At 43.8% G+C, this 22,891-nt stretch overlaps 1 protein-coding gene across 1 annotated transcript in view; it reads left to right on the forward strand.

The window, feature by feature from the left end:
* The window catches only part of LOC128688798 (nephrin-like), a 625,489-nt gene that overhangs the window by 247,627 nt on the left and 354,971 nt on the right, over positions 1–22,891 (forward strand). Inside the window, exon 9 of the mRNA XM_070085659.1 lies at positions 17,228–17,369. Coding sequence (XP_069941760.1) covers positions 17,228–17,369 — 142 coding nt within the window. The remainder of the gene's footprint in view (positions 1–17,227; positions 17,370–22,891) is intronic.

Genomic DNA, 22,891 nt, shown 5'->3' on the forward strand with positions numbered 1-22,891 from the left:
AACGGATTCAGACATTTTTTAGAGAATTTATGCTGATATTATGTAAAAAATCCGTAACTGGGCTCGTACGTTGGTTTGCGTGCAGCCAGCAGGAACAGCCTGGTTGATCAGGCTCTGATCCACCAGGAGGCCTGGTCACAGACCGGGCCGCGGGGGCGTTGACCCCCGGAACTCTCTCCAGGTAAATAATGGGAAGAAAATAGTAGATAAAATGGAAAATATTTAGATATGGATCTATAAAAGTATTTATTCGTTCATTTTTGATGAAGGAATTTTGTATTAGAGAGTTTGTGTGTGTGGAGGCAGACAATATTACTGCCTAGTGTGATCCAAGGTGTTGGAGTTTGGTGATGGAGTAAGTAGGTGTGGGTGAGAAAGGAACTTGGTGGTGGGTTGTGGGTGGTGGGGTGTGTGGATGGTGGGTTGTGTTGGTGGTGGGATGTGTGGATGGTGGGTTGTGTGGATGGTTGGTTGACTGGGTGCTGGGTTGTGGGTGGTGGGGTGTAATATTGGAGGATTGTGTGGGTGGTAGATGGTGTGGGTAGTGGGGTGTGTCGTTGAAGGGTTGTGTGGGTGATAGGGTGTGTGGGTGGTGGGTTGTGTGGGTAGTGGGTTGTGATGGTGGTGGGTTGTGTGGGTGGTGGGTTGTGTGGGAATTGGTGTGTGTGACTGGTGGGTTGTACAGGTGGTGGATTGAGTTGGTGCTGGGGTGTATTTGTGGTGGGGTGTATGGTTGTGGGGTTGTGTGGATGGAGGATTGTGTGGGTGGAGGATTGTGTGGGTGGTGGGGTATGTGGGTTGTGGGGTGTGTGGATGGTGCGTTGCATGAGTGGTGGGGGTATATGATTGGTGGGTTATGTTGGTGGTGGGTTGGGTGGGTGGTGAGTTGTGTGGGTGAGGTTGTGTGGGTGGTGGGTTGTGTGGGTAGTGGGTTGTGTGAGTGGGGGTGTATGGTTGGAGGGTTGTGTGAGTGGTGGGTTGAGTGGGTGGGGCTGTGTGGGTGGTGGGTAGTGTGGGTTCTGGGTTGTGTGGGTGCTAGGTTGTGTGGTTGGTGGGCTGAGTGGGCGGTGGGTTGTGTGGGTGATGAGTTGTGTGTGTGATGGGTTGTGTGTGATGGGTTGTGTGGGTGATGGGTTGTGTGGGAGGTGGGGTGCGTGGGTGGTGGGTTGTGTGCGTAGTCGGTTCTGTGGGTGGTAGGTTGTTTGGGTGGTGGGTTGTGTGGGTGGTGGGTTGCGTTGAAGGTAGGTTGCGTGGGTGGTGGGTTGTGTGAGTGGTATGTTGTGTTGGTGGTAGGATGTGTGGGTGGTGGGTTATATGGGTAGTGGGGAGTGTGGGTCGTGGGTTGTGTGGGTGGTGGGTTGTGTGTGTTGTGGAGAGTGTGGGTGGTGGGCTGTATGGTAGATGGGATGTGTGGGTTGTGGGTTGTGTTGGTGGTGGGTTGTTTTGGTGGTGGGTTGTGTGGGTGGTGGGTTGTGTTGGTGGAGGGTTATGTTGGTGGGTTGTGTGAGTGGTGGGTTGTGTGGGTGGTGGGTTGCGTTGGTGATACGTTATGTGGGTAGTGGGTTGTATGGGTGGCGGGGTGCGTGGGTGGTGGGGTGTGTGGTTGGTGGGTTGTGTGGGTTGTGGGATGTGTGGGTGTTGGGGTGTATGGTTGGTGGGTTGTGTGGGTGGTGGGTTGTGTTGGTGGAGGGTTGTATGGATGGTGGGTTGTGTTTCTCGTGGGTTGTGTTGGTGGTGGGTTGTGTGGGTGGTGGGTTATATGGGTGGTAAGGTGTGTGGTTAGTGGTGTGTATGGTTGTTGGTTGTGTGGCTGGTGCGTTGTTCTAGTGGTGGGTTGTGTTGGTGATGGGTTGTCTGGGTGAAGAGTTATATTGGTGATGGGGTGTGTGCTTGGTGGGTTGTGTGGGCGGTGGATACTGTGGGTGATAGGGCGTGTGGGTGGTGGGTGTATGCTTGGTGGGCTGTGTGGATGGTGGGTTGACTGGGTGCTGGGTTGCGTGTGTGCTGGGTTGTGTGGGTGGTGGGGTGTATGGTTGAAGGGTTGTGTGGCTGGTGTGGTGTGTGGGTGGTGGGTTATATCCGTAGTGGGAAGAGTGGGTGGTAGGTTGTGTGGATAGAGGGTTGTATGGGTGGTGGGGTGTGTGGGTGATGGGTTGTATGGTTGGTGGGGTGTATGGTTGGTGGGTTGTGTGGGTGTTGGGTTGTGCTGGTGGTGGGTTGTGTTGGTGGAGGGTTGTGTGGGTGGTGGGTTGTGTTAGTGGTAGGTTGTCTGGGTGGGTTGTATATGTGGTGGTGTGCGTGGGTGATGGGTTGTGTGGGTGGTGGATTGTGTGGGTGGTACATTGTGTGGGCAGTGAATTCTGTGGGTTCTGGGTTGTGTTGGTGATAGGTTGTGGGGTTGTGGGTTTTCTGGGTGGTTGTTTGTGTGGGTGGGGGTGTGTGTGGGTGGTGGGTGCATGGTTTGTGGGCTGTGTGGATGGTGGGTTGTATGTGTGGAGGGTTATGTGGATTTTAGGGTGTATGGTTGGTTGGTTGTGTGTGTGGTGAGGTGTATTATTGGTGGGTTGTGTGGATGGTGGGTTGTGTGGGTGGAGGGTTATGTGGGTGGTAGGTTGTGTTGGTGGTGGGTTGTGTGGGTGGTGGGTTATATGGGTTGTGGGGTGTGTGGGTGGTGGGTTGTGTGGGTGGTGGGTTGTATGGGTTGTAAGATGTGATAGTGGTGGGGTGTATAGTTGGTGGATCGTGTGGGTGGTGCGTTTTTCTTGTGGTCGGTTGTGTTGGTGGTGGGTTGTGTGGGAGAAGGGTTATATGGGTGGTGGGGCGTGTGCTTGGTGGGTTGTGTGGGCGGCGGGTAGTGTGGGTGGTGGGGTGTGTGGGTGGTGGGTGTATGGTTAGTGGGTTGTGTGGATGGTGGGTTGAGTGGGTGCTGGTTTGTGTGTGTGCTGGGTTATGTGGGTGGTGGGGTGTATGGTTGGAGGCTTGTGTGGCTGGTGGGGTGTGTGGGTGGTGGTGTGTATCATTGGAGGGTTGTGTGGGTGGTAGGTTGTGTGGGTGGAGGGTTGTGTGGGTGGTGGGTTGTGTTGGTGGTGGGTTGTGTTAGTGGTGGGTTGTGTGGTTGGTGGGTTATATCCGTAGAGGGGAGTGTGGGTGGTACGTTGTGTTGGTGGTGGGTTGTGTGGGTGGTGGGTTGTGTGGGTGGTGGGGTGTGTGGGTGGTGGGGTGTATGGTTTGTGGGTTGTGTGGGTGGTGGGTTGTGTGGTGGTGGGGTGTTTGGGTGGTGGGGTGTATGGTTGGTGGGTTGTGTCGGTGGTAGGTTGTGCTGGTGGTGTTTTGTGATGGTGGTGCGTTGTGTTGGTGGTGGGTTATATGGGTGTTGGGGTGTGTGTGGTGGGTTGTGTGGGCGGTGGGTTGTGTGGGTGGTGGGCTGTGTAGATGGTGGGTTATATATGTGGTGGGGTGTGTGGTTGGTGGGTTGCGTTGGCGGTGGGTTGTGTGGGTGGTGGGATGTGTGGGTGGTGGATGTGTATGGTTGGTGGGTTGTGGTGGTTGTGGGTTGTGTGGGTGGTGAGTTGTGTTGGTGGTGGGCTGTGTGGGTGGTGGGTTGTGTTGGTAGTGGGTTGTGTGTGAGGGGAGTTGTGTGGGTGGTGGTTTGTGTGGGTGGAGGATTGTGTGGGTGGTGTGATGTGTGGGTGGTGGGTTGTGATGGTGGTAGATTGGTTGGGTGGTGGGTTGTGTGGGTGGTGGGTTGTGTTGGTGATAGATTGTTTGGATGGTGGGTTGTGTGGATAGTGGGTTGTGTGGGTGGTGGGTTGTGTTGGTGATGGGTTTTGTGGGTGGTGGGTTGTGTTGGTGGTGGGTTGTGTGTGTGATGGGTTGTGTTGGTGGTGAGTTGTGTGTTAGGGGATTGTGTGGGTGGTGGGTTGTGTGGGTGGTCTTTTTTGTGGGTGGTGAGTTGTGTTATTGGTGGGTTGTTTGGGTGGTGGGTTGTGTGGGTGATGGGTTATGTGGGTGGAGCGTTGTATGGGTGGTCGGTTCTTTGGGTGTTGGGTTGTGTGAAAGGGGGGCTGTATGGATGGTGGGTTGCGTTGTTGATGGGTTTTGAAATTGGTGGGTTGTGTGGGTGGTGGATATTGTGGGTGGTGGGTTGTGTGGGTGGTCCGTTGTGTATGTGGTAGGTTGTGTGGGTGGTGGGTTGTGTTGGTGTTGGGTTGTTTTGGTGGTGTGTTGTGTTGATGGTGGCTTGATTGGTGGCGGGTTGTGTGGGTGGTGGGTTGTGGTGGTGGTGGGTTGTTTGGGTGGTGTGTTGTGTTGGTGGTGGGTTGATTGGGTGGTGGGTTGTGTGGATGGTTTGGTGTTGTTTTTGTGGGTTGTGTTATTGGTGGGTTGTGTTGGTGGTGGGTTGTGTGGGTGGCTGGTTGTGTGGGTGGTGGGATGTGTTGGGTGTGGGTTGTTTGGGTATTGGATTGTGTAGGTGGTGGGTTGTGTGGGTGGTTTGTTGTGTGGGTGGTTTGTTGTGTTGGTGGTGGGTTTTGTGGGTGGTGGGTTGTGTTGTTGGTGGGTTGTTTGGGTGGTGGTTTGTGTGGGTGGTGGGTTGTGTGGGTGGTTTGTTGGGTGGGTGGTGGGTTGTGTGGGTGGTAGGTTGTTTGGGTGGTGGGTTGTGTGGGTGGTGGGTTGTGTGAGTGGTAGGTTGTTTGGGTGGTGGGTTGTGTGGGTGGTGGGTTGTGTGGGTGGTGGGTTCTGTTGTTGGTGGGTTGTTTGGGTGGTGTGTTGTGTTGGTGGTGGGTTGTTTGTGTTGTGGTTTGTGTGGGTGGGTAGCTGTGGGTGGTGGGTTGTGTTGTTGGTGGAATGTGTGGGTGGTGGGTTGTGTTGGTGGTCTGTTGTGTGGGTGATGGGTTGTGGGTGGTGGGATGTGTTGGTGGTGGGTTGTGTGGGTGGTGGGTTGTGTGAGTGTTTGGTTGTATGGGTGATTTGTTGTGTTGGTGGTGGGTTGTGTGGGTGGCTGGTTGTGTGGGTGGTGGGATGTGTTGGGTGTGGGTTGTTTGGGTATTGGATTGTGTAGGTGGTGGGTTGTGTGGGTGGTTTGTTGTGTGGGTGGTTTGTTGTGTTGGTGGTGGGTTTTGTGGGTGGTGGGTTGTGTTGGTGGTGGGTTGTTTGGGTGGTGGTTTGTGTGGGTGGTGGGTTGTGTGGGTGGTGGGTTGTGTTGTTGGTGGGTTGTGTGGGTGGCGTTTTGTGTTGGTGGTGGGTTTTGTGGGTTGTGGTATGTTTTGGTGGTGGGTTGTTTGGGTGGTGGATTGTGTGGGTGGTGGGTTGTGTGGGTGGTTTGTTGGGTGGGTGGTGGGTTGTGTGGGTGGTAGGTTGTTTGGGTGGTGGGTTGTGTGGGTGGTGGGTTGTGTGGGTGGTAGGTTGTTTGGGTGGTGGGTTGTGTGGGTGGTGGGTTGTGTGAGTGGTAGGTTGTTTGGGTGGTGGGTTGTGTGGGTGGTGGGTTGTGTGGGTGGTGGGTTCTGTTGTTGGTGGGTTGTTTGGGTGGTGTGTTGTGTTGGTGGTGGGTTGTTTGTGTTGTGGTTTGTGTGGGTGGGTAGCTGTGGGTGGTGGGTTGTGTTGTTGGTGGAATGTGTGGGTGGTAGGTTGTGTTGGTGGTCTGTTGTGTGGGTGATGGGTTGTGGGTGGTGGGATGTGTTGGTGGTGGGTTGTGTGGGTGGTGGGTTGTGTGAGTGTTTGGTTGTATGGGTGATTTGTTGTGTTGGTGGTGGGTTGTGTGGGTGGTGGGTTGTGTTGGTCTTGGATTATGTGGGTGGTGGGTTGTGTTGGTGGTGGGCTGTGTATGAGGTGTTTTGTGTGCGTGGTGGGTTATGTGGGTGGTGCATTGTATGGGTGGTCGGTTGTGTGGGTGGTTGGTTGTGTGGGTGGTGGGTTTTTTGGGTGGTGGGTTTTGTGATTGGTGGGTTGTATTTGTGGTAGGTTGTTTGGGTGGTGGGTTGTGTGGGTGGTGGGTTGTATGGGTGGTGGTTTGTGGGGGTGATGTGTTATGTGGGTGGTGCGTTGTATAGTTGGTTGGTTGTGTGGGTGGTGGGTTGTGTGTGAGGGGGGCTGTATGGATGGTGGGTTGTGTTGTTGGTGGGTTGTGTTCGTTGTGGGTTGTGAGGGTTGTGGGTTGTGTGGGTGGTAGGTTTTGTGGGTGATGGGTTGTGTGTGTAATTGGTTGTGTTGGTGGTGGATTGTGTGGGTGGTTGGTTGTGTTGGTGGTGGGTTGTGTGGGTGGTGGGTTGTGTTCGTGGTGGGTTGTGTGGGTGGTGTGTTGTGTTGGTGGTGTGTTGCGTGTGAATGGGGTTGTGTGGGTGGGGAAGGTTGAGGATGGAGAGGCGGTGAGTCTTGGTCTTAGTGGGCTCTTGAGCTGAGGAAATGGAGTTTTGCTTGTATTGGAGGTGGAGGGAGAGTGTTATGGAGGGAGGGGGTGATGAAGAGCGGGAGGTGATGTAGGAGGGTTGATGGAGCCGGGATAGATTGAAGGATGTGATTGGGGGGGTTAGGTTACTTTGACTCTTGATCCAGGGAGTAGGTGTATTGATTTTCCTCAAGGTTGAGGGTGAGGTCATGTGGAGGGTGAGGGTGGGTGAGAGTTCGTTCTTGATCCGAGGAATTGGGGTTAAGTTGGTCCTGGTGGTGGAGGGGAAGGGGAAGGAGGGGTATTGGAGGAAGTTGAGGGGACACTGGGATGAGAATGTGGTGGTTGTGGGAGGGAAGGGAGATTTGGTCTTAGTGAACTCTTGATCCGAGGAAATGGACTTAGGTTGATCCTGGAGGTCGAGGACGAGGTGAGGGAGGGTAGGGGAGATGGATTAAAGTTGGTCCAGGACCGGGAGCTAGAGACGCGTCACTCCGAGATCCTCCGCTCCGAGAACTTCCTCTCCTACTGATGTTTTAATTTTATATTACTGCTAACCAGAAGTACTAAATATTTTTAGCAATCAAAGTGTTTAATTTAATTTATTTATAAGTGTCATGGGTATTTTCCTTTCCAATGCTTAAAATTTTGCATATTCCACTTCTCTGACGACTGCGTCAGTGTACTCAAATCTTCTTGTAGTGCTCTGATGTCCTCGTTAGAATTAATTCGACGGCCTATTTCGATGTCGTTGGAACACCGCTCGTGACGCGTCCCCACTCTCATTTTTCCCCATTTATGCAAACTCTCTGTTGCCTATGTGTCAGCCACACCTCTATCCATGAAAAAATTCTCATTTTTTCGTGTGCCTCTACTTTTCTCATCAACCTTCAATGTGAAACTCTATCAAAAATCTTACTGAAGTCCATATACACAATATCATATTCATTACCATTATCTATATGCTCAAAAACCTTACTGAAAAATGTAAATTCGTCAGCAGAAACGCCTCTTTGTAATGTCGCGCTGAGATTCATTAATAAATTTATGTCTTTCACGGTGGCTTCGAATAGCCTCGTCTAATTATTGATTATATAAGATTTCCCATAATGAGCCTGTCTCCTGCTTTGTATACAGGTATTACATTTGCCATTCTCCACTTATCTGGCACTATGCCAATATGAAGTGATATGTTCAAAAACTAGCCAAAGATTTGCTAAGTTCCTACTTACATTCCTTCCTATATAACCCTTCCGAACAGTTCGGGGAAAAAAAAAGAGTTCCGGAGATTTATTAAGATTTAATTTATCTCTGTCTGAGAACCATGTCACTAGTGAATTGGTGCTTTACTCATTGTCGTCTTGGTCTAAATAATTTATTATTTCTGGAATTTTACTAGTATCTTGCTGCGTAAAAAAGAGAAATTAAGTGTTAGAGGTCCAACAAATTTAGTTATCTCTGTCATCGAACTGACACAAGTAACTTTTGAGAGGACCTATCCTGTCCCTAATTTTACTCTTGACATATCTGAAAGAAAACTTTTGGGTTAATCCTCGGATATCTTGCGACTTTAACCTCATTCATAGTTTTTTCTATTTTATTTCATTTTTACACAGGATTTGACAAAGTTAGGTTAAAGATCTCAAATTTTATTGACAAGCTATTGAAAAGTTAAGGATTCCCAACTTTATTGACAATATGAGAGCTGTTAACATGACTCACGAAATCGTAATGACACTGATCGCGGGTTCTATCCCCGCCCGTGGTATGGTTTTTTTTAAGAGCTATTATTACATCAGCTCATTTGAAAGCATTTTTATAGTTATGATAAATACACGTAGGGAACAGGATGAAGCTAGAGTCATCTGTTGGCCAGCCAAAGTGAACTTGCTGCTTTCTGCCCGTCTTGTGGTATAGAAGCTAACTTCTCGCTGTCCTCGAAGTGGAGCAAAGTGTGGTACTTTGACAATGTTGACCTTGTACATATCTCTTTTTGCTTTTCTTATTCCTTTTTTGTTTCTCTTTTTGTTTAAACAATGATTTCCTAACTGCCTGTTTTTCCTTTTGAGTCACCTGTAAATGCCTTTCTTTTGACCTAGGGTCATTTTTGTTTCATCAAATTTCCCCATTTGGAACACAAGTAGTCTGGGCAGCTATAATTATGCTTTGAAAAATGTTATATCGGTAGCCATGACTACCTAGCTAACGCATAGTCAAGTCACATCAGTTCAACCCACTCAGGTAATTTCTCACTCCTATGAAAACGACCAAGCGTAAGTCAGTGTTACGATTTTGATGTCGTAACTTCAATAAAATGTTTCTGGCTCCTAAAGGCTGCTCACACTGCTGTCTAGGGGTTATAAAATTACACTGAAATACACAGCAAACCTTGGACCAGCATGTACTCATATTAAACAATATTAATTAATATTACGAAGGAAGAATAAAAATTCACCTATACAAAAATATATCTATATATTAATAATAATAGTAACTTGCATACAACTTATAATCAACTACAACAAACCACCACACTCCAGTTCACATTAACTCACTAGCACACTGCTACTAATGAGTTAAACAAAATAAATAAACATTTATGAACAAGGAGGCTACATGACACCCCCCTTTCTGCAGGCTACTTAGCCTACAGTGGAAACGTTACTCTCCAAAACACAGGCCCCTACATACTAGGGCCTTACAAATAACCATGAGAGCACTTAAACACAAGCACCTATAGTATACACTAAAAAACTTACCAAAATTACCTACTCAAACTACCACCCAAACATGATGACTTTACCTCCGTCACCACCCGTCTGGTATTGAACTAAACACACCTGTCATCTTCTCCTGTCCTGGCTGCTGCCTGACTGACAAGAATAAAACGCGTTCACTTACAGCTAATAATACACGTCCAGTTTCCGTATACTACACGGAAAATGACATTATATATGGAGCTTTATTTTATATAAATATTTTTTACAGTACTTCGTAACAGTCAGGGACATTGATATGATCGTAGTTATTAAGGTAATTCCATGATATATTGAAACTGATTTGTGATCACTCTCTCGAAGTTCATTAATAATATTAAGATTATCAATTAGTGACTCATTGTTGGCAAGAACCACATCAAACAGGAAATTTCTCAAGTTGGATTCGTCTCAAACTATTTTAAAAAGCAATCCTGGATCGTATCAAGAAATTTGCTTGAGTCAAGATTTCCGGTCAAATTGAATCAAGAAATCATAATGACACAATTGCAAACGCGTCGGTCTGGACCTTTACGACTCACTCACGGCGAGTTCAATCCCCGCCCGTACCGTTGTTTTCCTGTGAAATTGATCCAATCAGTTTGTCTAAAGATAAAACCTCATATTAACACATGTTGCATGAAACCCTATCCCTACCCTACCCTTCATGCTAGTAAACCAGCAATACAGGACAGCAACCACACATACTCAGAGCCATCTCAGCAGAAAACACAAAGGGCTGTCGTAAACCCGAGAGAGGCATAGTCCCCTCTATCACCACCTCCCGGAACCAAGAGGCAGCCTCCAGAGAAACACTAATCACTAGAAAGGCAACCAAAGTTATTCTTCAGAGCTCTGGAGAGCAGCTCAGCTCATCCCCAGATGTCCCACATCTTCGGCAAACATCGCTACCATCGTCTGCCTCAGCGGAATGGGATGGACAACGATCCCCTTTCTTCAGCCTAGAAGACATAATTTCTAAGGGAAAATCCCCAAAGCCTGATTATGTAGGAGAAGAAAGGAAGGGTGGGGAGTGGTAACGATAGGAGATAGGAGATGAGTGAGGCGGGAAAACGATAGGGTATATATGCAGTATACCTGGAGAGGGTTTCGGAGGTAAACGCCCCCGCGACCAGGTATGAGACCAGGCCTCGTAGTGGATCAGGGTCTGATCAACCAGGCCGTTACTGCTGTCAGCACGCAAACTGATGTACGAACCACAGCCCGGCTTGTCAGGTACTGACTTTAAGTGCCTGTCCAGTGCTTTCTTGAAGACAGTCAGGGTCTATTGGTAATCCCCCTTATGTATGCTGGAAGGCAGTTGAACGGCCTTGGGCCACTGACGCTTATTTTGTTGTCTCTCATTGCACTCTTGGCGCCCCTGCTTTTCACTGGAAAATGTTGCATCTCCTGCTGAGTCTTTTGCTGTCATAGGGAGTAATTTTCGTGTGCAAGTTTGGTACTAATCCCTCCAGGATCTTCCAAGTGTATATTATCATGTATCTTTCTCGCCTGTGTTCCAGGGAATACAAATCAAGTGACTCCAACCGTTCCCAGTAATTTAGGTGCTTTATCGTACTTATGTGTGGCGTGAAAGTTATTTGTACACTCTCCAGGTCAGCAATTTCACCTGCCTTGAATAGGGCAGTTAGTGAACAGCAGAATTCCAGCCTAGAGAGAACAAGCGATTTGAAGAGAATCATCATGGGCTTGGCATCCCTAGTTTTAAGGGTTCTCATTATCCAGCCTATCGTTTTTCTAACAGATGTGGTAGATACATTGTTATGGTCTTTGAAGATGAGATCCTCTGCCATTATTACTCCCAGGTCCTTCACATTACTTTTTCGCTCTATTGTATAGTTAGAATTTGTTGCATGCCCTGATACAGTTTTAATTTCCTCAAGTTTTCCATATCTGAGTAGTTGAAATTTCGCTTCATTGAACTTTATATTGTTTTGAGTGGCCCGTTTGAAGATTTGGTTGTTGTCAGCTTGGAGTCTCGTGGTGTCTTCGATGGAGGACACAGTCTTGGCAATTCGGTTGTCATCCGCAAAGTAAGACACGGAGCTATGACTTACATCTCCGTCTATGTCAGATATGAGGATGAGGAATAGGATGGGAACGAGTACTGTGCCTTGTGGAACAGCTTTTCACTGTAGCTGCCTCGGTCTTTACTCTGTTTACTATTACTCTTTGCAATTAGTTTTGGCATGAGGAAGTAGACAAAAGGTTATTGGTCTGTATCTTTGACTTGAGTAAAAGCAAAACTATTCTAGAGGTGCATCCACCTAGCTGCATTATCTATCCAATACTGAGAATAATTAACTGAGACAGTGGAGACTTCTAGCAGCCTTGGAAAGTGCTTTTAGACCCTCAGCTTTCATCATTCTCAAATAGAAGCACGAGGATGGTGACTTACTTTATACAATGGAGACAGGTGAAGTGAAGGAGTTTGGAGACAGTGTCGCAGATGGGAATAGCTTATTAGTGAATGTCAGTTATGAAAATAAGTTAGGTTGAGAGACTGGTCCTTTCTAACTGCATATTTACATGTACCACGGACTTCAGTATTTATTCTCAGTATTGGAATGATAAAACAAAACGGCTTTACAGTAAAGATTGGCATGCGTTTAATATGTGACTTATTCATCTACGTGTTCTCATCTGCGTGATCTAAATAAAATATCATTTTATTTTCTTTCAGTGCAGAGTGCTGTATACGTTTCCAATGCACTTTAATATTCAAAATTTGATACGAGTTACGAGAGGCATCTGCAAGTTATAACAGACATTATGTATTTATTTAATAGAAATCAATAACCCAAATCCACTAAAACTTGAAGTTTCAACTCGCTCAGAAATTGCATTATAAAGTTTTAGGCGTTTAAACAAATAAGAAATTGTTGCAGGAGAACCAGTATTTAAGTTTTCCCAGATTCTTCAGTAAAAGAATTAGATAAAAAATGACCAACGTGACTCAAAACTTTTCTCAAAGTAAGATTTTCCAGATAAAAGGCTTAAAGCCGATCAGTTATTTCGTGGAATCCAGCGTTGCAAAATTAACATTACTCAACCCAAAAATCAAGGCATAGTTTTATATGAGAGAAAAAAAAATCGACGTTTGAAGCCATCCAGAAGAAGCATTTTCTAATTATGGCAGAGAAACTAACAAATACAAGTTGAGTAATTATGTTAGTAAAATGAGAAATTTTCACTTTTACAAGACTAAACCGAAAATGTTTTATCATTGTCATTCAGCAGAGAGGAGGGAGGGGCGACACATGCCTCCACTTCGTCCTGGGAAACTGGAATGCTTATTATATATGTTTCTGAAGGGTGAACTTAAATATTGCCCTGAACTTACCACTTCCTGAACACTGTTTCAGGAGAATCAAACAGTCTGAGATAAGATGGCCGGCATCGCACAGACTCTGTTAGTACCTGGTAGTGTCTCTTCTTTAAGAGGTGCTCAGCGGGTCGTATAGCTTCAGTCTTCACACGACAAGCAGAGGTCTCTTCCCCGATGCCTTTATCATCGTAATAGTGTTGTGAAGAGAATTTATAGGATTTTTAGGTTGGTCAATTTTGCTGCTTCAAAATTCAACTTGCGATCCTCCAGATAAACTCTAGCATCATGAATAATCGATTACGAGAAAGTACCTAACAAAATTAATTGAACCAATTCACTAAAGTTGGAAACGCCTGATGCCTTTTACCACTTCAACAATTTTTACTCAAGCCTAGTGAAAATTATGTATTAATGCCGAGACTGAAGCCTAATCAACTTAAATTCACGTCTGTACCTAGAAGGGATTCACTAAGCATAGTAGCTATGACAACTGCGTAATTAGGGAAGTCCTCATCAGACAAGCTGTGTGAACAAGTGCCGCCCGATGCTCGAATGGCCCCGGCAGAGTTCGAACCTGATTTTGAAGGATTTCGAAAATTAGTCACGGCTCTGGCTCAGAAAATTGAGCTATCAGTTACCCTCATTTTTGCTCATTAAAAACATTCATCTCAGGTGCGATGATAATGTTTCCTCTCATTATATCTATCATATTCTTCCTTAGCAAAAGAATGTTGTTCCATCGTCTGTTCATGGGTAGGTTTCCCCAGCTTGAGTGCCAAGAAAGCAAATGAATCCTGAGCTAAACCTGATCTATTGCAACTTACCACTACGCCTAGACGATTATCAGAAAATCATTCCGGTGCATGACTAACATAATTACGGGCAAGGAAACGGAGTGGGGACCGGAGATCAATATGAGCTCCCTGTGCAGCAGACAAACCAGATGCAGAACCCATATTTGATAACTAGGCGATAGCTTGATGCGAATTCAAGAAACATGTGAAGATATATTCAATGCCAACAGCGTTGTAGAGATAGTCTGGGCAACGTAAACAACGTAAACGAACCATAATTAGCAAAGGTAAAGGCAAACACCAAGGGTAAGTTTTTGAGCGCCGGTATATATGCACCACCAAAATTTACAGTGTGTATATAGTAATTGAACAGAAATGTAAACCGATACCATAAGTAATTGTCAACAAAAAATAAATCGTTGCCAAAGATATTTGAAAGTAATTAGGGTAATTTGGGATTCCTGCATTTGAAAATGGCAGATTTTTCAGATTGGCTCTAGTTTGTGAGATATTGCATACCAACCCTCATTACGTATATTCAGATACTTTTACTCAAGATTATAATTTTATTATTAATTATTTAATATTTAACGAAAGAAGTTGTATCAAGAACGATTTTGTAAAACAAGCTTATTCTGCTTATTTCGGGGTGATGCTTGGAAAACAAGATAAGTCATGGGGTTCCCAAATGGTTTACAAAACCTGTGTAGAATGCTAACGACAGTGGAAAAATAGACAAAAAAGAAGTTTAGTCTTCGGTGTACACGCGGCATGCTGAGAGCTGAAAAACCACCACGACGATTTTTATTTCTGTATGGTCAATGTGAAAGGTTTCAATCGTTATAAGAAAGTCAAGGGGGAATATCCTGAATTGGAGTCAGCAAGGAAACCAGTGCCATACACACATAGAAGACGTTCTTACAATACTTATAATACTTACAATACTACCTGACCTTCCGTTGTCAGATGTTGAAAAAACTCACGGTTTAGATATAACAGAGGTGACAGATAGCAGTGGAAGTGAATATGAAGCATTTCAACACCACAGCAGTACTCCCAAGAAGAACTCAATGATCTGTTGAGTGACCTCAGGCTGTCCAGGCAAGCATCTGAACTTTTAGTATCCAGACTAAAGGAAAAGAACTGTCTACAACAAGAAGTTAAAATAACAGCTTATCGGACAAGAGAGGTTGAACTCCTTCCTTTCTTCAGCCAAGATGAAGAATTTGTATACTGCAATAACATCCCTGAACTTCTTCGAATGGGATTGGCGGCTGTTTATGGACAGCTCCAATAGAAGCTTGAAATGTGTTTTATTGTACAATGGTAACCAATATGCATCTATTCCAATTGCTTACTCAACAAAACTGTGCTGATGACCAACATAGAAGAAAATAATTCTAACAACGTTTTCATGTGGAGTAATTAGCGGTATCTGAATTATCTTTCATGTTAATCTGTTATTATATGGAATGAACTGCTAGTATGTATTACATAATTTGAGTTTTGCATGATGTAAAAAATAATTTTAATCCGATTTGTAATTTAGCCCCGCCTGATCAATATAATTTTCATGTCGTTTATGTTTTTCAATGGGATACCAAATTTTTCAAAAACTATAGCCAATCAAGAAAAAAAGATGACATATTCGGAATCAGCACCACAAACTTACCCTAAAATAGGGATAATAGCATTGGCCAGAAAATGAGCGTTGACCACTTAATTAAGAGAGCAGAGGGAGTTCACTCACATCTATTGGTACATAACTCATAAAAAAGAGACTAGTATGTACGTATACTCGGCCAGTGGTTTGGGTATTAAGTCACTTCATCTGGAATCAACTCTTCACCCTGATTAGTTGATGTTTCAAACATACAGCCATTCATAGTGCTGTAGGGAGCTCCTACAACTGCACTGTCCCTACATACCAGCTTGGCTGAGTAAAGAAAATACAAGGAGTGGTTAAGTGATGCGCCCGTTTAAAAGGTTAGGTACGGTTCGTAAGGAAACAGGACAAGTATTTCCTGACGCGGGTCTTAGTCAGAGGGTAACCCGCCGTTGGAGCTTTTGGTCATCAGACCGAAGCCATCTACTGGCTAACCGGTCCACCCCTTTAAAAATTATGGTTATAGTTATAACCATTTTTTTTTATCCCATATAAAACGTATGGTACTGTCAGTATGCCGCAGCTGCTCGTGGCTAAATTATATATATAGACAAATCCAGAAATTGGCGTCAATAATATATCTTTATAATACACCTCTTTTAATCGACTTAAGACAATTAAACACTCTAGTATTCAACTTAGAAGTTTAGTTTTGTTAGTGAAGAACACAGGTGCCAGTTTTAATAAACTTAACATTGTATACACTAATGCAGGAGTATTTTTTCATTATTGCATTATTTTGCCTTGATGCTGTTTAGTTACGTCTGATCCATGAAACTGGACATAACTTTCCTTTCTTTGAACTGTAAATTAATGCTTCGTATTCCACAGACACCATATGATGCCCCTATTAATTTAGCGCTTTCCCATTATTAAAACAAAATTAACTTAATGAAATGCATGAAATATTTCTGGGGTTTCGGCTCTTTAGAAGCAAATTTTATTGGAATCTTTGCAACAATAACAGATTTTTCTCACCTGGTCAACTTTAAACTTTTAGTGCAGATCTATTTTCTTCAAAGGAAGCTTCGCCTTGATTTTAGGTTCAGAAAGTTTTAATGTTCCATCAGATTGGGGTCTGTGAAATAACTTGAGAATGTCTCTCCTGATCAGAAATAAGTCACAGTGTTGAACTTCATTAAGCAGTCCATGATTATATCTACATATGTTATGTTCACGTAGCATGTGAGTTTTCTAAAAAAAATTGATGTTATGTACCGAAAGCTTAAGTAAAATGTACTTAATTTCTTTAATGCATACATAAGCACTTGCTATTCTCCCTTATTAAAACTTTAAATGCTGGTCACAATGACTTGGATCACAATTTCCTTTTGTCAAGAAAGATGCTGGGAAAAACTGAAATACTGATTTTCATGCGATAAATTGAGAGTGCGTCTTGTGACTGTCTTCACAGTCATTGTTAATAATACAAACTGTGAGCGGCTTCAAACTTAACGAGCTGCTGTATTTTAGGATAGTGGTTTCTCTGAAATAACAAGAGAATACCTCTTCAGCTTGGCTGTTTTGCAGCCAAGCTGAAGAGGTACTAATTCTGTCTGCAGTAGCAGACTGACTTAGTAGTTGGCTGTGTACGCTCTAATTTGCCGTATTTATTGAAACATAAAGGTATTAATGTCCATGTTATTACTTGTGAATATCTTTCCTAATTTCTTTCAAATATTCAAGGTTAATGCTTCATTAGAAACTTATGGCTCACTCTGCACTATTTTTTTCATGTACCTTGGCGTACAGGGGGCTGGGGTTGTGCAATACGGGGATAGCATTCTCGAATCGTGCTATGGCCGTTATACACCTAGTTATTTTTTAAATTTGTCACGGCATAACTGACAACAGCAAACACCTTATGAATTAATATGTATCTTCATGTATTCTTATATACTCCCATGCATATCCGTGTATAGTCTCACATTGACTCAATATCATGTTCTCCCGCGTTGTTCTTCGTACTCTCGTGCACTCCAATAGACTCGTGCGTTCTTTATGTACTCCCATGCTCACAGGTGTACATGAATTTCCAACGTAAATATGTAAATATGTACATGTCTTATCCAAGTACCTTCACATTTCCAGCACAGGTGTACGGTAATTAGTCAGCTATTAGTAGACGAGTGAGTTCAAGTGGGGAAGTACTTCCCTTATGAATAAGTTTTGAGTTACTCCCCACATGAGTGAGCTCTCTAAGTGAGAACATGTAGTGAGTCACTTCAATCATGAATGGCTTACTCACCTGAGTGACAGAATGCCGGTGTGCCCCTACAGAATCACATCACAGTGTCAGGGTGGGAATCAACGGTCAACTACACGCCCAACACAGAGCTCGACTACGGCACTTTGCTGTGCTGGGGCGTCAATGCTGTGGGCCGGCAGCTGCAGCCATGCGTCTTCCACGTCTTTCCAGCAGGTGAGCCATTTGTAATTACCTTCTCTCACATTATCATATTTTCTCTTTTTTTCCAGGTGCATTTTACGCTGTCACATGCCCACATTTTTCGCACGTTGTCCTGTCTTCAAAAATCGCCACATTCATCACACTATTTACATAGAGTCCTCACACTGTCCTCACACTCTACTCACCGTCTTCAGACTATGCTCACACTAGACACACAATGGCTATACACTGTCTACACATTGTTCACACACTGTCCACACATTGTCCTTAGAATGTTCACACATGTCCACACATTGTCCTTAGAATGTTCACACATACCCACACATTGTCCTTAGAATGTTCACACATGTCCACACATTGTCCTTAGAATGTTCACACATACCCACACATTGTCCTTAGAATGTTCACACATGTCCACACATTGTCCTTAGAATGTTCACACATACCCACACATTGTCCTTAGAATGTTCACACATTTCCACACATTATCCTTAGAATGTTCACACATTTCCACACATTGTCCTTAGAATGTTCACACATGTCCGTACATCGCCCTTTGAATGTTTACACATGTCCACTCATTGCCCTTAAATTGCCCGCTGATTACCCACACATTTTCATCACATTGCTCAAACACTGTGCTCACATTATCTTTACATTGTATACACACTAAATATACGATCATAGGAACAGTATAATAATGCAGTAGACAGATCCCACCGTCTTAGGCATGTCCATCTTTTTTTTTTTTTAAGAAAAACAAAGTTCTTGTTGCAGTGACTCTAACTGGAAGAATATTCCTCTTATTTACTACTCCGTGGCTTATAAATGGTTTCTTATATTTACATTAATTCGAAATTTATATAACTAAAGCGCACTGCTTCCAGCCTTGTCTTGGTTAGATATATACAACACGATATTTGTATCTACTGTATTAGGTCTTCCCGTGGCGAGTGTGTGAGATTAGTTTTCAGTCTTCCTGACGGGAAGTCTCTGAGTGGGAGCGCCTGATGTTGTCTCATTTTCTATATATTTATTTTTTTAATTTCTTCAGTGTTAATCTTATTTGGTTCATAACACGAACATGTCTTATCCAAGTACCTTCACATTTCCAGCACAGGTGTACGGTAATTAGTCAGCTATTAGTATGTACAGGTGTTCTATAACAAAGGTTGTAGAACTCATTCTACGATTCCCTGAAATTTCTCCAATAAAATTCAAACCTTCTGCATCATGGCTTTATCCATTCAAAAAAGGTACTTTCTGCTTCGATAACAGAAGAGACTAAAATTGAAGTAAGATCACTTTTTCAGTTTTATGTAAAAAACTGTGTAATTTTGTTTTCCGTTGAATTACTTTCAACAAGTTTATTTTGTATGCGGACAAAATATGTCAGTGTATTAAATTATTTAAAACCTTATTATTGCTGGAATCCCAGGGATAACTGGATACCTTTGTGATGGACTTCAAATTTCATGTATATGTGTGCTTTCCAAAAACCAATGTTTACATTGTTATTGGGCTGCATCTGTTCCATTTTGCTAATTTTATTAAACAAACAGTGACACCATTCAACAACTAAAGACTACCACTTCGGATCTGCATCAAAATATTAATGCTGATCCATTCAATAAGGTATGGTGGCACTCTGTGAGTTTAGAGTAAGGGCAAATTTGACCTTTTACTGTCATTCTCAAAAAAACGAAAATCCCTTTTATAGTAGACTTCAAACATCCAGTGTTGGTGGACTTTATTGACAGAAAGCTTGAATTTCACCATGAGCTGTGAAAATTTAATTTGGCAGTATTATTAAATAATACGGCTTCCAGGTAACAAGTGGAAAATGTTTCTTTTGAAATGTTTCAAACACGTAGCGATAGTGTTCTTAATTCCAGGTATTGTTGTATTAGTTTTGAACAGTGTAGATGTTAATTTTCCAGCTTTGTTGAGAAATATAATAAATTCGACTCTCCTGAAGTCCCAATTTTTTTTTTCTTTTATGAGTGTGAAGTATTTTAATTAGAGGACAAATGCAAAAGATAAAACAGAAATATCAAAGACTCGGGGTTTTATGGTGTCTTTTGAACATATGTTCAAATGTTATGCATATGTGTGGTTTCCAAAAACCAATGTTTACAAATGATGAGAAGACATTGCTCACTGATCAACTGACGAAGACAGTAAAAGGCAGCGAGTGACTGAGTCCCTTTAAGATTAACTATACTAATAGTAGGAGTGTAATATATAAGACTGATGAGCTAAGATTAATTGCATGGTAGGAAGCATAGATGTTATTGCTATTACAGAGACTTGGTTCAACCTGAGAGGCTATACATTATTATACACCGACAGGGTTAGTAGGAAGTGTTGTGAAGTGGCAATGTATATCAGAGATAATTTAAACTGTTGCATTAGACAAGATCTAAAAGTGGAAGCAACGGACACTGAATCTCTTTGGCTACAGTTCCTCGAGGGACATGAAAAAACAATTTTGCTAATGACTGACAGTCCCCCAAACCTTGGGAAGAAATTCATAAGGCATTTTGATGAAAAAAATATTACGTTAATGGAGAATTTTAACTTTAGACAAATTGATTTGAGCAATTTGACTTGAAATCTTGAGTCTACCGATTTTCTTGATCCGATCCAGGTTTGGTTCTCAAAACAGTTTTTGATAGAACCAAGCAGAGGTAACAACCTTGGTTCTTGTCAAGAAGGAATTATAAATTTATAGTCTTAAGAATAATGATGAAGTTGGAATGACCAGTCACAAATCTTAGTTCCAATATATCATGGAATTACCTTAATAATTACAATCAAGTCAGTGTCCCTGACTTTCACTTAGACTATTTCAAAACGCTGAAAAACATCCTGGGTGGAGTGAACTGCTGCAACTAGACTGGATATTATCCTGTTGTTCAGGTAGGTGGTCCTATTTATGAGAGGATTCTTGATGTGGTAGAAAGGCTTTTTGTCTGAGGGATTCGACCTTTCGGTCTTCTTGCTCCGACCGACCCTAATTACCCTCCCCCCCTCCACTCTTCTCTTCCTTGCCCCATCCTTCCCTTTTCTTCCCCATCCTTCCCCTCTCTGACCCATCCTTTCCTTTCCTGCCCCATCCCTCCTCCTTTCCCCAGCCCCCTCCTTCCTTTCCTACTTTTAGCCTCTGGAGTCCTCCCCTCAGGAATTCTAGCTCCTAGGTTGGGGAAAGCGTGTCGTTATCCATCCCATTCTGTTGAGGTCCATTTGGTGGTGTTGTTTGCCATTGAATCTGAATAATCTTGGGATGTCCCAATCCCCCTCCGGAGCTGGGGGCTGGCTTAGGGTGTTCTTCGGGTGACATGTGTATCTCTGGAGGCTGCCTGTCGGTTCCGGGAAGTGTGGCAGAGAGAGGTATGCCTTTTGTTGGGTTTTCGCCAACTCTCTCTTTTGTCCGCCAAGGTGGCTCGGTGCATGCGAGGTTGCTATCCTGGATCTCTAGTTTATCGGCTTGATGGGTAGGGTATGGCACGGGTCCCATCCAGCATTTGCACTGCTAGCTGCACTGATGTACTCTTGGGCGTAGAGGGGGATATGTAATCTCTTTCATTTCTGCTGGAAGTAATCCCTCCACATTTCTCCCGCCCTTTTTTCTCCTCCCCACTTTAAAAATAAATAAAAAGGGGAACATTTATCATGGAGACCTATAACCATGACTTGCCTGCCGAACCCTTTCCTGCAGCACCCCCTACAGACCCTGGCACGCCTTCGGACCATTCTTCTGACCTCTCTTCCGACCCAGTACCTTCTCCGGATAATGTTCCTGAACTTACACACGACTCTGGACGGCCCATCTCTAACCTTCCGTCCAAATGACCTCAACCTGTCACTGATGACCCTACCTCAGCTTCCACTCACACTTTTAAGAAACGTCCAATAAACAATTCCTCCCCTTACACTCTATGTTTCAAAGTCCTACTTTTGACAAAATTCTCTGCATTCCAACCAACTTCTACTGTCTTTCCGAAAACAACATCAGCAAAGCACTCCTTTTGCCATGTTTTTAAGAGTGGCACACATTTTGCCACAGTGCAAAATACAGACAAGGCACATAATCTTTGCCTTCTTGACTTTGTTGACAACACAGCGGTTATGATTCGCAAGTACATCTTCCTTAATTATTGCTGTGGATGTATTGTTCTCCCAAATACAATGGTATAACGCCACTTTCTCGAGTGTAATGAAGACATTCTGGAGAAACTCGAGCTCCAGAATCTTTCGATCACTAAATTTGACAATTAAATACTCCCTGCCCACGGGCAGAGGACCTATCCTTGCAATATATCGATATGGGCCATTTATTCACGTTAAACTGGTTTTAGTGTAGAATCTTCTGTTTTATCCTCAACTGCTAAGCTATTACAACCATTTTTGTCATTATCTCTTAAACCTCAGGTAGGCGCCCTCGGAAATGCATGCCTCGATGATCTCCTACTTCAACTCTTGCAGTGCATTTGATACATGCTGCATGGGACCGATATCGCTACAGTAGGACCACAGAGCGACTCCTTGATTTCAAGCTGGTGAGAGCGGTTGCCCGACGTGTCATCAGAGACGCTAGACGCAATTGTTGATGGGATTATGTTTCTACTGTCACTTCGGCTTCCTCTATGAATGCAGTTTTGGAAAAAAAAAGTATGGAAACTGAGTAGCACGTACTCTCCAGATCCGGCTCCCGTTCTTAGGGTTGCCGCAGTCAGCATTACAAACACTCTTGAAATTACCCCAGAAACTGGAAATCATCTTGTTCGTATCTTTCAAGGACTCCATCAATTCCCCGCGTTTCTTTCCTCCAAGTCTGCCGGTGAGTTACTACCTTTAGACTTTTCTTCTGGTAGAGAAGAGTCTTATAATATTAGTGCTTTTATGCTTTGGGAACTAGAGTCAACATTTTCCACTTGCGGATCGTCGGCAGCTGGTTCTGATGGCATTCATATTCGCATGCATCAGCATTTACATCCTTAGCACTCTCAGTCCTCTTACGTCTTTTTAATTTTATCTGGTCGCAAAGAGTTCTTCCCCAGCTGTGGAAAACTACCATTGTTTTACGTTTTCGTAAACCAGGTACTTCGGCCATGATGCCTCACACTATTGTCCCATAGCTTCTACCAGTGCAGTTTGCAAGTTGACGGAACGTCTAATAAATAGACCTTTGGTGTGGTATTTGAAGAGACAATAGTCTTTCCACTAGTCAATTTGACTTTTATAAGGGCCACTCTACCACTGACCCCTTACATCGCTTAGATACCTATGTTCGTAGTGCCTTTGTTAGTAACCACTGAGTTATTGCAGTCTTGTTTGATCTTGAAAATGCATATGACACTACAATGAGATATAACATCTTGGCCCTAGTTCATTCCTTAGGCCTCCGAGGCAATCTGCCACTTTTCCTTAAAAACTTTCCCTGGATGTTCTCTTAAGATGTCCCTCAGAGATGTGTCTATAGCACCACTTTTTTATCCACTTGCTATAAATGATTTGACCTCTGTTCTCCC

The sequence above is a fragment of the Cherax quadricarinatus genome, chromosome 16, assembly GCF_038502225.1.
Source record: "Cherax quadricarinatus isolate ZL_2023a chromosome 16, ASM3850222v1, whole genome shotgun sequence".
NCBI classification, from domain to species: domain Eukaryota; kingdom Metazoa; phylum Arthropoda; class Malacostraca; order Decapoda; family Parastacidae; genus Cherax; species Cherax quadricarinatus.